This window comes from Archocentrus centrarchus, chromosome 8, assembly GCF_007364275.1.
Source record: "Archocentrus centrarchus isolate MPI-CPG fArcCen1 chromosome 8, fArcCen1, whole genome shotgun sequence".
Lineage (NCBI taxonomy): Eukaryota > Metazoa > Chordata > Actinopteri > Cichliformes > Cichlidae > Archocentrus > Archocentrus centrarchus.
Genome location: NC_044353.1, coordinates 1,605,652 through 1,623,662, shown reverse-complemented (window position 1 = coordinate 1,623,662; position 18,011 = coordinate 1,605,652). Strand labels below are relative to the sequence as shown.

General features: G+C 42.4%; 1 protein-coding gene across 1 annotated transcript in view; it reads right to left on the bottom strand.

Moving 5' to 3' along the window:
• Positions 1-589: 589 nt before the first annotated feature.
• Positions 590-18,011, bottom strand: part of stx1b (syntaxin 1B) — a 53,594-nt gene continuing 36,172 nt past the window's right edge. The window contains exons 4-10 of the mRNA XM_030734984.1: positions 17,800-17,874; positions 9,183-9,256; positions 5,906-6,014; positions 3,708-3,781; positions 2,093-2,230; positions 1,891-2,001; positions 590-770 (exon numbers count right to left, since the gene is read on the bottom strand). Of these exons, the coding sequence (XP_030590844.1) occupies positions 690-770; positions 1,891-2,001; positions 2,093-2,230; positions 3,708-3,781; positions 5,906-6,014; positions 9,183-9,256; positions 17,800-17,874 (662 nt within the window). The 3' untranslated portion in view covers positions 590-689. The remainder of the gene's footprint in view (positions 771-1,890; positions 2,002-2,092; positions 2,231-3,707; positions 3,782-5,905; positions 6,015-9,182; positions 9,257-17,799; positions 17,875-18,011) is intronic.

The window sequence follows — 18,011 nt, the reverse complement described above, 5'->3', positions numbered from 1 at the left end:
AGGCTGGTTCTACCAAAGCCGGAGGGTGCTTGTTCTGCGGGCCAACATTCCGGACCTTAGGTTGCTTGTTCCTGTCTGCGCTCTGGAACAGAATATGCTTCAGAGCACAGCTTCAGAACACTCCAGAGTTCCGGAATGTGATGGAAAAGTTGTTTTGTTGTTTTAAGCTTGTTACCGAAAGCGCTAAGCTCCGGAGCCTCTATGGGCAGAACTCCCACCCAGCAGCCATCACATCACTGTCCTCGGAGACTCCGGAAAAACGAAAGAAACTTAAAAAATAAGAAAAGAGGCAAAACAAGCAAACAAACAAATAAATGTCATATTATAGGTCATCGGTTTTTACAGGTAGCTAACCCATGTGTTGTTTCATGTTCAATACATTTACATGTACATCTGTAATAAATAGGTTTATTTGTACCCTCTTTTGTATATGTTGTGTAGTCAGTCAGCTATAATGTGATGGCGTTTTTCTCATGTTTTTTTCTTGTTTTTTGAACCCCACCCGAACCCGTGGTGTTTCCTCTTATCTGTGATTGGACTGTTATCTCTTCCTAGCTGATTGGTTATCTGTCTTGCATTTGTGTTTCAAGTTTTTGTGTCGTCGTTGGTATTTCTTTTCTCTGCTGGCTGTCGGTCGGACGGTCGATCAGTCGGTGTTTAGTCGTCACGGCAGCAGGTGGCGGAGCATCTTACATGCCCAGCGTGCCACCGATGGACGATGCCAGGACCACGCCGAGGATGACACAGCAGATGATGATCATGATCTTCTTCTGCAGGGCGACAAGAGAAAGCGGAGAGGTGGTGTCATGGTTTGACTTCAGAGGCAACATGATGTTTATGGACAGCTGAAGAACAAGTCTTAAAGTCTAGGGACAAAAGTTTTTACACTTGGCTGTAGTGGCCTGCAGGGGCAACTCCTTTGTAAAACAAAGGCTGACTTGTTTTAGCTTCTATCCAGTGGGGAAAATAAGTATTTGATACACTGCTGATTTTGAAAGTTTTCCCACCTACAAAGAATGGAGAGGTCTGTAATTTTTATCATAGGTACATTTGAACTGTGAGAGACAGACTCTAAAAAACGTTCCAGAAAAATCACATTGTATGATTTTTAAATAATTAATTTGCATTTTATTGCATGAAATAAGTATTTGATGCAATAGAAAAACAGAACTTAATATTTGAGTGAAGGAGTTGGCCAAAATCTTGCGATACATGACCCCATCCATCCTCCCTTCAATACGGTGCAGTCATCCTGTTCCCTTTGCAGAAATGCACCCCCAAAGTATGATGTTTCCACCCCCATGCAATAGGGTTGGGATGGTGTTCTTGGGGTTGCACTCATTCTTCTTCTTCTTCCTCCAAACACAGCGAGTGCAGTTGATACCAGAAAGCTCTATTTTGGTCACATCTGTCCACATGACCTTCTCCCCCATCCAGATGGTCACTGGTGAACTTCAAACTTCAAAACAACTTCCATTTTCTAATTGATTGATTGAGTATGTGGACAGGTGTCTTTTATACAGATAACAAGTTCAAATGGGTGTAATTAATACAGGTAATAAGTGCAGAATAGGAGGGCTTCTTAAAGAAAAACTAACAGGTCCGTGAGAGCCAGAATTCTTGCTGGTTGGTAGGTGATCAAATACTTATTTCATGCAATAAAATGCAAATTAATTATTTAAAAATCATACAGTGTGATTTTCTGGATCTTTTTTTGGATTCTGTCTCTCACAGTTGAAGTTAAAAATTACAGACCTCTTCATTCTCTGTAGGTGGGAAAACTTGCAAAATCAGCAGTGTATCAGATACTTATTTCCCCACTGTATGTAACAAGCTGCAGCTTTGGTTGTAACATAAATGGAGGCTCGTCCGGGATTCTGGAGACTTTACCTTGCGAGCCTGGCTCTGGTATTTCACGGCCTTCTTGGTGTCAGAGACGGCTCGCTCCACGTAGTCGACGGAGTGTTCCACATTGTACTCGATTCTGTCAATCATCTCTCCCTGAAAACACACAGGAGGCAGAAGTTAATCTGTGCTGCCAAATCAGCATCTGCTGGGTTGCATTACCTTCCTGTTGCATCATAGGACACACCTGGCTCTCGACCAGCATGGCCATGTCGACGAACATGTCGTGCAGCTCGCGAATGCTGTTTTCCAGCTTGATGATCTCAGTGTGTCGGGTCTCGATCTCATTCAGGGCCTGCTTTGTCATCTGAGAGTCCATTTTGATCTGTTGGGCACAGTTACACAAATCACTACTCTGATGTTTGAACGGGCTCACAAAGATTTTAATAACAATGTAACTTGATGAATGGTGACTCCTGATTGGAGCAGAGGAAAGAAAAAACAGAATCTGAACAGTAACTGAACAGATACTCACCGTCCTGTCTCTCTGTATCCATCCATCAACATAAAACTATTTTCCATCACTTCATTTCCACTTCGCCATTCTTTTGATCATAATTAAAGCTACTCTGAGTGAAGCACAGCACTTCCTATAAACCTTTCAGATGTTAGGACCGAAAGTGTTTTTCCCCCTACACTTTGTTTTGTGCTTTTCACATTAAAGCGCCTAATTCCTATTTCATTTTGTTGCCTTTTTTCCATTTTCATCTGCACAGCCTTGCAAATTAAAAGTTTATTATAAATTTTATTGTTAAAAATCTCTGTGGAAAGGCTTTCTACTGTGAAACATCACTCCCTGACATCTTTCGATTTGAAAGCCATTGGACTGATTTTATTTTGGAAAAACACTGCAGAAATGTTTTGCTGAAGGTTTAAATTTCGTATTAATTTTATTTCAGTACAGAATAACACGTCCCGACAGTCTTTCAAATTAAAATTCCATCATTTTAGTTACTTTTGGATGGATGAGTACAACCCAACACATCCTACAAATCTCTCACATTAAAAGCCTATCAACTACTTTTCACCTGGTTTTATTGTGAAAAAAAATTTTTTTTTAGGTTCCTTTTTTTTTTTTTTAAAGAAAAATATACAAAAATCAAGAATGAGTTTAAAATTAAAAGATTTTCAGTGGTAAAATTTGTGTCCTGAAAATCCCTGAAAGGCTTTAACTGAAAAATCTTTTGAGCTGTACCGAAGTATTAAATTTTCTTGATAGTTTCTTAATAGTTAAATAGTTAAAGGCACAGTGTTGAGAAATAATAAATATTGAATGTTTTTAACAACATCAAATGAAATATTTTACAGGTTAAAACTTCTAACAGCACCAAACATTTTGTTTTTAACTATGTTGGATAAAATTGTGACCTTTGACCTCCAGTTTGAGAATGACTTACCTGTGTACAGTAACTGAACACCTGCTGTGAATCTGTTTCTTACTGACCTCTACTGGTTGTCCCAGTCACTACACTGTGACATCACAAGTGGGTTTGGTTTCAACCAGAGGAGCTCAGTGTTGATTGGCAGGTCAGTGTGCAGTTAGTCACCTGCAAACATGGGAGCTTTTAATCTGAAGGAGCAAGAGCAATATAAGGAAACTCCTTCAAAATAAAAGCTTCTGCAGCTCCCATCATACCCCTCCCCCTCCTTCTCCTTTCTGTCATGTGACAATAGCCGTGTTCACCTGATGTGTCAGCGCACCTCGTGGCCATTCTGCATCCCAGACACTTGCTGAGGGTGACGCCAAGATGCAGAATTGCACAGGTTAAACTGACCCAGGTGGGCTCAGGTGCGGTGCTTACATCATCGGTGAAGATGGCCAGCTTGCCACTCTCCAACATGTCCTCAAGCTCCTCGTTGGTGGTGGTTCTTCCAGCTGCAAAGAGAAAGCACACACATTAACGCACACATTAACAGAGACATCGGTGTGCCGGTTAGAAAACTGCAGTCAAATCAAAGCTGGCAACATTAAGAACAGGCAAATATTTCACATGAAATTTCTCGATCCTCAACACATCAGTAACCCAGTTACTACCAAAAAACCCCAACATCCTAGAAGTACTTTGATAAATAATAAAAATATCACTATAATAATGTCTGAACCTGACATCGTGTCATTCTGGCGTCACTGCAGCGTTTTACAGAAACTGTGGCTGAGGGTCACATTCTTCCCTCTGGCTTTAATAACTTGCTTGCAGCACACAGACTGCTCACGATCTGACAGAAAATCACGCTTTGTCTCCTCACCACACTGCGGACCAATAGCTGAAGTACATGAAGATTCAAATTCACGGTAGGAAACATTTTTATGACTAAAATATCACATCTGCACATAGAAATGTACAGCCACTCAGTCACCGAAGGGTTAACCCCTTCAGTCACGATACAGCATTCATCTTCTGCCTACATAATCTTTTCAGGTAGGAGATGTCAGAAATGAATATTGCAGTGTGTAACTACAGAGAGCGATGTGCACAGTTGTGTAGGTGAAGACTGAAAATGCTCCCTGATGTTAAAGCAACACAATAAAACTTGGATGTTGTCTTGCACACATCTCTACATGTCCCTCATCGCTTGTTTTATCGGCCTGAACATAATTCAGTGGAAGATTTGAGTTAAAGAAATTACTGGTAAAAACTCTTTGGTCATGTGGTTTGCGTGATCCCACAGCTCCTGGCATTAAAATATTTGCACTGAAAAACCAAAAGCCTGCAGATAAACTTTGTAGATTTGTGAGCCACATAAAAATGTATGAAGGGCCACATGTGATGTAAAACCACAAAAAAATCCAAATAAATTGAATTTTTTCAAATAAATGAGCAGTAATTATCACGCCTGCTGGATGTCCACAAACTTTTGGCCATGCAGCGTAATCCTGGCAGCCGTGTGAAGGTCAGCTGCTGTTGGACTGCTGAGAGAAAAATAGCTGCACTCCTCCCTCTGCAGTGTTTATCTGTCTGCATCTGTGTGTGTGTGTGTGTGTGTGTGTGTGTGCGGTCTGCCTTTTAGTCTTATTTGAAGCTGTGTGTCTGTGTGTGTTGTCCTGTGATGTTTATCTGCAGACTGAGTTGACCTCATTTATTATTTACTGTCAACCATCAAACTGAGAGGCTGAAGAATGGAGCCAACACTGAAGCTCCAAACCTGCAGTTCCTCTGCAGTCCAGCAGAGGCTCCACAGTGAGGCCGTCCCCATACACTCCCATGTTAAAGTGTCTGATGATACAGCAGTTTACAGCCTCATACAGAGACGGCTCTGGTAGCTGAAGGAGCAGAAGGTTCACACGGCAGCAGTGGAGGTCCGGCATCATGGTCTCTAATGTGGAGCTCCACTATGGCAGCTGCTGCAGGCCTTCTGGGGGTTGGGGGGGGTGGCTTTGAGTTACCACTCTGTTTATTAGTTTGTTTGCTTTTCAAGGTCACCAAACAAAGAAGAATTAGAGTAAACAATGCTTGCATTCGGTGTGTGTCTGTGTGGGTGTCATTAGTATTTAACAAGGCTTTATGTCATTTATGGTTCCTGCACTCCAGCTCTGATGTTTGGAACAAATGCAGTGGTTTTACATACTAGATATAGATCGTTTTTTAAAGTTATTATATATCATCAGACTCAGAAGTGGACGGGCATTTCTGCTTATACTGCTTTTCTACTCCTACTGAGCACTCAGAGCTTTATCTGTCTCACAAATGCACCTAGAGCCAATTCAGAATAACCTTTGAACCTTCGAGCTGACAGGTGACCTCTAACCTCTCCACAACTGTGGTGCTGATATACACAAGAGATTCATAAAAAAAAAGTTTTGAATTTAATTTAAACAGTAAAACTCAAATTTGACTAAATTTTATTTTGTATTTGGCTGATAATGTTCCTTAAACTCGAGGAGTTTGGCATGTTGGTGGCATATTGTTGGCATGTTGGTGGCATATTGTTGGGATGTTGTTGGCATGTTCTTGAGATGTTAGCACAGTGTTGGCATGATGTTGGCGTGTCGTGCGCTCACTGATCTCCAGCTGTCTCTGGATGCGGTCCTTGCAGCGGTCGCGGTACTTGGACTGCGTGGTGTTGTACTCAGTCATCACTTCCACAAACTTGCGTGACAGTGTCGAGTGCTGCAGGAAGACAGAATGCAGTAAGCAAAGCGGTTCTTTCCCATTTCAGGGTTTGCAGCTTTCAGCTGGAACATCATTCCAGCCTCAGTAACACTTGAGCCATGAATTCATATTTAAAAGTGTCTGTTATTGGATTTCTATTAAAACAAGACCATCACTGATGGGGATATCCTCCCACCATTAATGAAAATATAAAATGAGTGTAGAAGTGAGGATAACATTACAGGCCCATTTTAAAACCTTTCAGCAAAAATCTTATTACTTTCTACAGAACTATTTTGCCCAGACAGATGGACATATGAATATTGCATTGTGCATCTTTGAAGAGTAAAGAACACATATACCAAATTCGCACCACAGCTCCTTGTAGTTTTGGAGTCTGTAGACTGGAAAGGTAAAACCTTGTGGACAGATTGCTGGGACAGAGGGACGGACAGATGGATGGTATGACGACAACATTCTCACACTTTATATCAAGTGTGAGGATAAAAAAGTATTTGTAGTTTTATTGCTGCATTATTGTGTTTTTGTTGTGTTTTTTAGTTCATGTTAATCCACTGAGGTCCTTTCACTTTGATTTGTTTTCATTTTTGTGAAGACCTTCGGTCTGAAATTTCCCATGTTAATGAAGTTTATTATCATAAATCACAGCCTAATATTATCATTAATATGTTGTCAGTAGTATATAAATGTTGGCATAACTTAAGGTTTTGCTTGAATGTTGGGAGAACACATAAATTTGGGAACTGGTGGGAAAATTTGTGCGTGATAGAAAAGTCTAAAGAAAACACAAAAATCTGCTCAGCCTGCTAAACTGACAGATCACACAGTCTGGTTCTGTGTTTGTGTCACATGATCAAATATTTATTTATAAACCTCAGCCATACGTTTGCATGTTCCAAACTTCCAGAACATTATTTTCCAAATGGAAAAATATCCTGATGTCAGAGCTCTTCCATGGACCTGTGTGCACGTGGAGAGGAGGCGAGGCTGAGTGTGTGAAATACATTTACCACAAAAGAGTTGAATGAATGATGCTACAGCATTTGTTTTTACTGGGGGGTGGTGCATACCCCCTGAAATCTACACCTCCATCCCTCCATTGCTTATCCTGGTGGGGGATGGAGGGCATTCACTGTGGGGGGTGGGTGTTGGTTATCCCAGCTGACATAGGGCCTGTTGCAGGGCCAACACAGAGAGACAGACAGCCTCACTCACTCACATTCACACCTATGGGCAATTTAGTGTAGCCAATTAACCTAACACAGGAAGAACATGCAAACTCCACACAGCGAGAGGCCTGGACCAAGGTGGAATTGAACCCAGGCCTTCCGGATGTTCGTCTAACTGTGAGGCAGCTAACCACTGCGCCACCGTGCTGCCCGAAATCTACACCTATTTACAGTATATGATACATTTAGACCAGCAAAAGAAATTAAACAGCACTAATTAATGGAAGCTTTTACTCATTAAACGGTGGAAAATTAGTTATTTCATCTCCTGTGTGTGTTTGTGTGTAAGTGTTATAACTGCACAGTTACACATATACACACACATACACACATACATGGATCCGTGGTTGTATAAGCTGCTGTTAATGGTGTTGCATTTCTCCTTCTCCACCACCAGGAGGCAGCAGGGAGCAGAGTGATGGAGAGAAGTGGGGGGGGGGGGGGGGGGGGCGCAGCAGCCAATGACAGAGCAGAATACTGCAGGGTCAAATTACAGACAAATCATGAGACGAGCTGTGGAGGCGAGGCGGCGCTTGGAGAACACAAATAGCACCGTCACATGTTTCCTGTGAAGAGACGCACATGCTCAGTAGGATGTTAGAGCAGAGAGAAGAACTCCAACTGAAAATCCAGCAGGTGCAGCATGAAAGGAGGGATTCCTGCGCCAGCTGACAACAAGGGGTCAAAGGTCGCCTTTTATATGCAGGGGCTGTTACGTTTCCTGTTGGAAGAGCATTTAAATGACCACAGAGAGAAGAAAAAGACACACAAATAGGACGACTAATGACGACAAAGAGCCACGAGACAAAGAAAGAAACAAAGAAACACAAACTGCCTGAAAGGAGACAGAAGCAGGCAGATGGAAAATAACCTGCTTACATCCACCTGGTCAGAGGAAACCCATGATGGGGGAGGGGCTGGTTTAATTGTTGGCAGTTTGGACTCCCAAACAGAAAAGCTTTTACCAGGAAAACTGACGTAAAATCAATGAATGAGGCTTTATCTGAAAGCTAACATGCTTCAAGCTTATAGTTAGGGCTGGATCAGGTGACCCTGAACCCTCCCTTAGTTATGCTGCTATAGGCCTAGTCTGCTGCGGGGTTCCCATGATGCACTGTTTCTTTTCATTCACCTTTTTTACTCTGTTTATAATCCACTCTGTATTTAATCATTAATTATTATTAATTATTATTATAAAGCACTGCTGCCTCACAGTTAGAATACCATCTGGAAGGCCTGGGTTCGATTCCACCTTGGCCCAGGCCTCTCCCTCTCTCTGTGTGGAGTTTGCATGTTCTCCCCGTGCTTGCGTGGGTTTCCTCCGGGTACTCCGGTTTCCTCCCACATTCCAAAGACATGCATTTACTGGGGTTAGGTTAATTGGCTAATCTAAATTGCCCATAGGTGTGAATGAGCGCGTGAATGTGAGTGTGAAAGGTTGTCTGTCACTCTGTGTTGGCCCTGCAACAGGCTGGCGACCTGTTCAGGGTGTACCCTGCCTCTCGCCCTGTGACAGCTGGGATAGGCTCCAGCCCCCCCGCGACCCTTAACAGGATGTGCGGAAGCGAATGGATGGATGGATGGATGGATATTATTAATCTCTCTCTCCCCCCCCTCAGCAGATGACCCCCCCTCCCTGAGCCTGGTTCTGATGGAGGTTTCTTCCTGTTAAAGGGAGTTTTTCCTTCCCACTGTCACCAAGTGCTGCTCATAGGGGGTCGTTTAGACTGTTGGGTTTTCTCTGTATTATTGTAGGGTCTTTACCCACAATACAAAGCACCTTGAGGCGACTGCTGTGATTTGGAGCTATATAAATCAAATTGTTTAGCTCTGTATGTGGTGGGTGTTCAGAGGTTACAGGTCTCTCTGTGTGTGCTCTATCCTGATAAAACACTGATGGTCCGTCTGCGTGCTGCTCCACCTGCACTCGTCTCACCTGTGTCTTACGGATCCTGAGGTCCGCTGATGATCTGTTGAGCCCCTCCTCCTGCTCGATGCTCTGCTCGATTGCTGCAGGAACACAAACAAAGCAAAGTTAATATAAAGCTAACATCCTTAATGTGAAACAGCCAGAGCAGAGGAATAAGCGCCTCGCTCTGCACAACAGGAAACCTGCTAAGGACTCACACACTGAACGATGCTGCACATATTCAGACATAAAGCAGATTCACTGTGGGGAAAAATAAACGATGTCCTGCAGTGTCATAATTAAGACCCCATCAAATTTAACAGTCCCAGTGCCTTCTTCACTTACAGCCATGAGCTGTGATGATAATTTAAAATATTAAATATGTGAAATTATTCAGATGAAAATAGGTTGAAAAATAAAGCGGTTAAAATGTTATCCTAGTGAACTACCACTAAAAACTACAACTAGGTGTGACACTTATTTTAGTTAGATGGAACACAGATTTTGTCTCTGACAAATAAAACAATAATTACTAATAATGTTTTGTCAGTTTAGTCTTTATCTTTTTCAGAAGAAATGATCCAGCAGGCATACACGCTGAAGCCTGTCTCACTGCCATGTTCTCATGTATTATTATCACATTATCATGATATTACCTGAGAATGTATTATACCACCACCTCCTTCCTTTGGTCAGTATTTATCCTGCAGCCTGTTCACGTCAGAGGAGGATATCCCTCCCCTCCTCATCCGGCTTCATCGGCATCAACTCATCACTCCAGTGAAGCTTTATACTCGTAATATTTGGCCAGAAAAACACAATTTATTAATGTGTGAGGATATTCTTGTCTAAGGAGGACACCCACAGAGCCGAGATCACTGCAGCTCTGCAGTCTATGAGAGCCTCGACCTCAGCATCATCACCAAAGAACCTCTGATGGATCCAAGCACGAGGCTCCATCGAAGGAGACGCTCAGAGCATTAAATGAAAGAACATAAATTACTGAGTTCATTAATATGTATGTTTTTAGTTTGTGTTGGGATGAATTCAGTTAAAGATAAACTGTATTCAGAGTTTAAATCTGTTATTCTGAGATTTTTAATCCCAAACTCCAGGCCGTCCTCTTAATTCGGCTTTTTAAGGTTTCTGCAGCTGTTTATTTATGTCACTTTTAACTCATTTACTGATATATTTTCATTATCTATATTTCATTATCTCTTTTAATACACTTATGGTTTTAGTCCTCTTTAGTTGCCTTTATAATCACCTGTTACTTTTTATCTGCAGTGTTTCCATACAGAGTTTTTGGTACGACAGTGTTTTTCCTCGTGTTCCTGCTACAGTGCAGAGTATATGAGGGGCCCTGGGTGGGCGTTGAATGTCTAGGTGGGGGTGTTGTGAGGGGGATGCTTGTGCATTTTAAAATTTTTTGTTTATTTTCTGTTTTTAATGTGTACAGCACTGTGAGTTGCATCTTTATGGTATGAGAAGTGCTGTAAAAATAACGTTTTGATTGCAAATTTGAAATGAAACAAAATAATTCAACCTGAAAATAAAATAAAAATAAGAATTAATAGAAAACAAACTTCTTATAGAGGCTTCAACCTTCATGTGGACTTTTTCAGAATAAATAATCCAGACAAATGCAGGAGGGCACACGGATGGCTTTGGAGCCATTTAGCTGCAGTAAAATGAACTGTTTTCTTTTATTTTGTGTTAATTTGGGAGAAATTATGCAGGAGAAATTTCAGTGTGTAAATATTTTTTTTTTTTAATTTATCTTATTTGCTCTTTATGTGTTCCCCAAATGACCTAAGCAGCTGCTTTTTGTCTCACCCTGGGTACCTGCCCCACAGTTTGAGAACCACAGCTTAAAAGTGTGAATAGTGTGTTTGGTGTAAGCTGAAGGGAGCGATGCAAACGGACTGGTTCTTATTTAGTGTTTTTCTAGTTGAGCACTCAAATCGCTTTATACAACATGTTTGCATAGAAACACTTTATTCTACATCTACATGTTTTCTATCTACCATTTACACACATTCACACTCCAATTAATACATTGGGAGCAGCTCGGGGTTCAATACCTCGCCCAAGGATACTTTGGCATGCGGACTGGAGCAGCCAGGAATTGAACCAGCATTCTTCCAATTAGTAGATAACCTGGTCTACCCCACCCCCTTCAAGTCACAGCCACCCCAGACTACTGACCTACAGTTGTAACAAGCTGGGCCACCTGAAGGGGGCGATGCAAAGACTATGGCCCTACAATTTGGCTGCAGATGTACTCATGCAAGGTCAGATGGACTCAGATCTGTGAGGCATGAATAAAATGAAAAGAATATCACAGCTGAACATTAACTCAGCTCATTGGCTGTGTGTGTGTGTGTGTGTGTGTGTGTGTGTGTGTGTGTGTGTGTGTGTGTGTGTGTGTGTGTGTGTGTGTGTGTTTGGACACCACGATAACTGGCAGGTCTGTCCTGGTGTCATGTGACTCTGATGTCAGTTTGTCTCCAGCATTTGATGAGATGAACTGAAACACTTACATAATGTTTTCCACTGAGTCTCTGTTCTTGTTTTACATACATTGTGGGGACCCGTGTCTGAATGTCAAACTGTGAGGACTTCAGTTATTTTTGGACACAGGCCCCCATAATGAAAATTATTAAATCTTATGCTGAGGACCTGGTTTAAGGCAGGGATACGGCTCCATGAAATTAATGCAAGTCAATATCTTGTACTGTTAAGTGATAAAAACATGAGTATATGTGTGTGTGCTTCCTGGCTCATGGCCTTGCTGCTCACTGTTGGATCCATGATGACTCAGCAATATCACATAGCACTGATGGTGTGTGCGCGCAGTGTTGGTGTGCATTTTTGTGTGTCTTTGTGACAGTGAGATGAAAACTGGGTGAGTAAGCAACAGATTGTGAGTCCTCGTGTGTTTGAGGACGATTTAGCATCTTTAGCTTATTAAAAAAAAAAACATGTTTATCTGTTCTTACGTAAAAATCTGTTGCAGGAATTTGAGACTCACACTGACCACACTAAGAACCAAGAGGAAGATAAAAAAAGAAAATCAGACATACTGATGAATATATTGACCACCTATTGAGTCTGTCTTAAGTTATATGTTTGATACTGATTGGATTTCATCAGACAAATCTATCTCAAACTTTTCCTAAACCTAACCAAGCACTTAAGTTCAGTTTTGTTTATTTAAAGGCTGGTTCACAACAACAGTGATCGTCTTTACAGCTTATACTGTGAAGACCCACCAACATTAGAAAGAGAACCCTATGAATGTGGTTAGCAACTATTGGGAAGACGAACTCCCTTTTAACAGGAAGACTCCAACAGTATACCACACTCAGGGAGGGGTAACCAGTCCTGGATATGAACTTCAGTCTTTGTGGTAAAAGTCCAGAAAATGAGTTATAGTCCTACTTTTGAATGAGGGGTTTACCACACATATCCTGATCAGTGACATCACAACCGCCAACGTAGTATTGGCCTAATTCCTCTCATCATGCCAAAACACCTCAAACCTGTGAAGGCATGGAGGCACCTCTGATGGGGTCCAGCAGTGCTGGTTTCCTGTCACCAGACACTCTTTGATTCATGTAGGCTGCAGATTGAAGCAACCATGCATTTGGCTTGTTTTGCCATGACCACTGGTTTCTAGATTTCCAGTTTTTGCGGTTTGCACAGCTCATTGTCCCAGGGCTCGTGGAATGATGATGAAATTCGGCAACTTATAGCAAAATATCTGTGAGTGACCCAAAGTGGGCGGATGCAAAGTAATGAAGTGACTTCCAGTGTGAGAAAGAAACACTGTTGACTGACTTACTGTGGGGCGGTAAATGGAAAGCCCACCAGCAACAAGCTAGCAAGCAACTAGCAACCAGTGATGAGTGAAGGCAGGATTGCCTTATGTGTGGATCGGGCTGATTATAATAACTGCCTCAAATGTTCAGAAAGCTTTATTCATAGAATTTAATAAACCTTTTGAGGTTCTTCAGGTCCGTGTCGTAGTACATGTGTGATTTTCAAATACCTGGGCGTCACTTTCAAATACCTGGGAGTCACTTTCAAATACCTGGGAGTGACCATCTCACAGGACCTGTCCTGGACTCATCACATAAACATCACTGTGAAGAAGGCCAGACAGCGTCTCTACCTCCTCAGGTGGCTGAGAGACTTCAAGCTCCCACTCAAGGTGCTCAGGAACTTTTACACCTGCACCATCGAGAGCATCATGCGTGGGAGCATCACCACCTGGATGGGAAACTGCACCAAGCAGGACTTCATGGCCCTAAAAAGGGTGGTTCGTTCAGCCGAACGGACCATCAGAACCACCCTCCCCAACCTGCAGGACATTTACACCAAGCAGTGCAGGCTGAGGGCCATGAAGATCCTAAAACAGCCCAGCCACCCCGGACACTCTCTCTTCTCCCTGCTCCCATCAGGCCGGCGTTACCGCTGCCTGAGGGCTAAGACTGAAAGGTTGAAGAAGAGTTTTTACCCACAAGCCATCCGTCTGCTCAACTCTGAGCCCTAACTGGACCATTATTGCACAATGTAAATATAATATAATATTCTATAATTCCATGTAAAAGTGTGTATAGTGTATAGTATATAGAGTATAGTGTATAGTGTGAATTACTTATTTTTATTCTTCTTATTTATTTGTGTGTGTATATATGGTTGCAGGTACAAAATACATTTCACTGTGCATTGTACTGTGTATAACTGTGCATGTGACAAATAAACACTATCTTAATCTTAATCTTAAAATTTTTTTGATTAGGTGGGCACTTTCAGCTGCTCTCTTATTTCCCAAGGTGTCACCACAGCAGATGGATCCGCATGTAGATTTGCACAGATTTGTTCCCCCTTCCTGATGTAATTTATCTGACCCATTTATCTGGGCTTGTGACCCCCCCCAAAAGCTGGATTTGTGTACACAAACTGGGAATATTTCACATAAATTATTGGCCGATAGTTTATGACTGGTTAATCTTCAGTTTGGTTTAAAATAACCACACTCAAGTAAGTGCATCATAGTAAGGGTGTGCTGTTTATAGTTATAGGGAATATAACAGGGAGGACTCTTATGCTGAGTTCACACCAAAAGCAAAGTGAAATTTTGTCCAGTGTTATTCACATGAATCTGATCGTGTTAGAAAACCACAAATATTTGGCCCCCACAGCCAACTGGTCAAGATAGAGTCCAACAAGTTTTCGGCCAGGTTGCTTGTGCCCCCATGTGTCATGACCCTGCACCCCACCAGTGGGGCATGCCACACACTTTGAGAATCACTGACCTTCACCTTTCAGAAATCAAATTCAGCTGAAATCCCAGCAGCTGATATCAGCACCAGCCCACATCAGCCAATGGCTCAGCTGATACCTGTCTACACTGAACCTCATATAGGGTGTGCCATTTAATCTGCCTTAGCATGAACACAGTTTCTGCAAGCTGCTTTGGAACCCACCTCCAACCCCAGCTCCTTCTTTTTTTAATGCTATTTGTGACTTAGTTTTCTACTCTGTGATGACACCAGTGTAAATGACTGCAGACGAGGTTATTTCAGTGTCATTCAGATGCTGTTCAGAAATACTGTGTCTTTAAAAACTGGACAGCTCTACAGTCTGAACCCACAGTCGGTCAGACATGGTGACAAAGACTTTTTAAGAACACAAATCTGCTGTGGGCGGAGTCTGTCTGTGCCCCCATCCCTCAAACACACCCTGAGGATGGCAGATCTACAGTAGGAGATGCTGCAGTGTGTGTGTGTGTTTATACAACCACACTTGTCGCCTCGCGGGGATTCCAATTATAGTTTTATCTCCAGCATCACTGCTATTCTCAGACTGCATATGTACAGTCTATGTGTGTGCACACACACACCATTATGGCGTGTGTGTACATTTGTCTGAAGGCTTCTGCATGTGTGTGTGTTTTTGCGTGTATGCGTGTCTCTGCATGTGTGTGTGTTTTTGCGTGTATGCGTGTCTCTGCATGTGTGTGTGTTTTTGCGTGTATGCGTGTCTCTGCATGTGTGTGTGTCTTTGCATGTGTGTGTTTTTGCGTGTGTGTGTGTTTTTGCGTGTGTGTATGTTTTTGCATGTGTGTGTTTTTGCGTGTGTGTGTGTTTTTGCATGTGTGTGTTTTTGCGTGTGTGTATGTTTTTGCGTGTGTGTGTCTCTGCATGTGTGTGTGTTTTTGCATGTATGTGTTTTTGCATGTGCGTGTCTCTGCATGTGTGTGTGTTTTTGCGTGTATATGTGTGTGTGTCCCTTCGATTGCTGCTAGATATATCGGCAGCACTGTTTCTGAATGTTTTCTTCTCCTGCTGATGCTGAAGGTCAGCCTGCGCTCTCATCCTGGGAGTGAAAAATGCTGTAAATCTTCTAATAAAACAGCAGCTGAAAAATCATCAGTGTAGAAATGATGCTCCCATGAGGCATGGACTCTTGTGATACCTCCTCTGTCACACCTGTTCACAGGTTTCTTGTTTTAAAATATTTTGTTGAGATATTTGTTGTGAAAGTTTTGGCCTGCTGGTGGCACTAGAGATGAGGTCAGAAGGTCACCAAAACCTCAGCACTCTTCCGCTGAGGAGCAGGAAGTCAACAAAGTTTCACATTTGTTCATTTAGAGGTTAAAGAGGAGCTCACAGGGAAATTCGGTGTAACAAAGAAGAGACGGGCCCAAAGATCCTCTGTGACCCGCATGAAGCACCAGGGCAGCATAAACCAGGGGCTGGTTAAAGAATTTACATCATCGGGTTTGAAAGTTTGTAGCCAATCACTGTCTGTTAAAAAGTTGCAGAACATCATTTTAAGGTGAAGTTCATCTTTTTGTGAGTGGAGTCGATCTGTACTGAAACCTGAAAGTGTGAAACTGCTCGTACTTCCTGTCACTGCTGCACCTTAAAAAGAACCTGTTTTTGCTGGTACTGGATTAAAGTGACTGAGCTGGTGTTCGCTCACATCAGTGTCAGTTACAGTTCTTCCACCTGACGCTGAGTGTCTCCTGCTACTCTCTCTGCGTGTTTTTGAAACGCTGAACTTTGTAACAGGAGAGTTTCATTAAAGCGACACTGTGTCTGCTTTAATGTTGTTGGCACTGATAAACTGACTGTGGCAGAGCCACTAAAATAATAACACACATTACACTGAATTTTCTTTTATCACAACTTAATTGATAATTATGCAAATGTAGTATTTTTAAATCTATTTCTGTTCATAGATCATGAAATCAGTTTCATGGACAGTTACTTTGATGAGGGGGCTGCTTTTCCTGTTTAATTAGAGCATGTCTCAGACATTTTTATCTGAAACAAGAAGGAAGATGTATTTTTTATTAGGAAAAATAAAAAGTTCTATTTAAAAACCAGAAAATTCAAAGATGAAATATTGCACAGACACACTTCTGTAAGTGATTTTATGTACAGCACTAATGCAGGGATATGTAAAGGACTTTTACTGTGAAAGGTGGGAACAGGAAGCACCCCTTTGTTACACAGGCATGGATCAAACTGGGTTTGCAGGTTGGGCAGCGATGGGGGAGCCTTTAGTTTTTCACTGCAGTTATAAAGCTGCTACATAAGGTGATACCACATCATCACCTCCGGATTGGTTGTGACCTAGCTTGGCTGTTGATTGGCTATTTTGGTGCAGGGGGTGGGACATCTGCGAGCTTCAGAGCCACAGAATTGTCTGATACAGGCGTCATTTACAGGTGATTTAAAGAGGACCATAATTCTCCTCATTTCCGGCTCCCTTTTTATGCTCCTGGACTCTGTTATAGAGCAGCTCTGCATGAGTCACAGCTCAGAATAAGCCTTCTTTGCCTTATACCTCATTTATACTTAAGGAATTATACCTGGCTGTGCACTAACGTGCTTTTTTTGATTGAAACCTTTTACAGTCCAACCAGCAAAACTCAAATGTTAAAATGACCAGAGTGACAGTCAGAGCCTCAGGCTGAGAATCACCTCTGAGGTGTCCGTCCTGGTCTTTTTTTTTTCCTTTTTGACCACAGCGGCTTTCGTTGAAAGTAGAGAGACAGGAAACGGGGGGAAGACATGTGGGCAAACTGGCGACAGGCTGAGACTCAAACCCGCACCGCCCGCACCGCAACGCGGCATATGCCTGCTCAGCCACTGAGCCACCCGGGCGCCCGTCTGTCCTGGTCTAACATGTGTGACTCTTTGCTGGCTGTAGAGGAACTAAACATCATCACTGGTGCTCAGTATGGAGGCAGAAATAAGGCGCTGGTACCATAAGAAATAAGCTACCAGACTCCAGCAGGAGTGACTCTACAAACATCACCAGGAACCAGGATTCATCCTGCTGGGATGTGATCGGAGTATGAGCACAGCCCTCCTTCAGATATTTCCCTCAGAACCCAAACTAACTTACAGTCAATAACATGAATGTCTAGACCCATGCAGTAGATGTAATACTGTAAAGTAATTAAAGGACACGTCCTAAATGTGCTCAGGAGCTCAGCTCTGTCTGCAGCAGAAAGTCGATATAAATGAGTTTGGCTATGAGCGTGTGCACTCTCATCTGCTGCTCTGCACAGGTTTCCTGCAGCTGCAGCAGACTCCACTGATCACAGCCTGATGTGTACCTTTTAATTTTGAGCGAACTTTATTGGCTGTCTTCTTGATGTCAGCTGTGAGGTCCTCCAACTCCTGCTTGGTCTCTGCAAAGGAAAAAAAATAGTTTGTTGTGAGATTTATGAACACCAGAGGTTTAAAAACAAACGTGACCCACTTGGCTCATTTCCAGCTCCTTATTTTTATTCTTGGACTCTGCTACAGCAGCTTTACACTTCAAAAT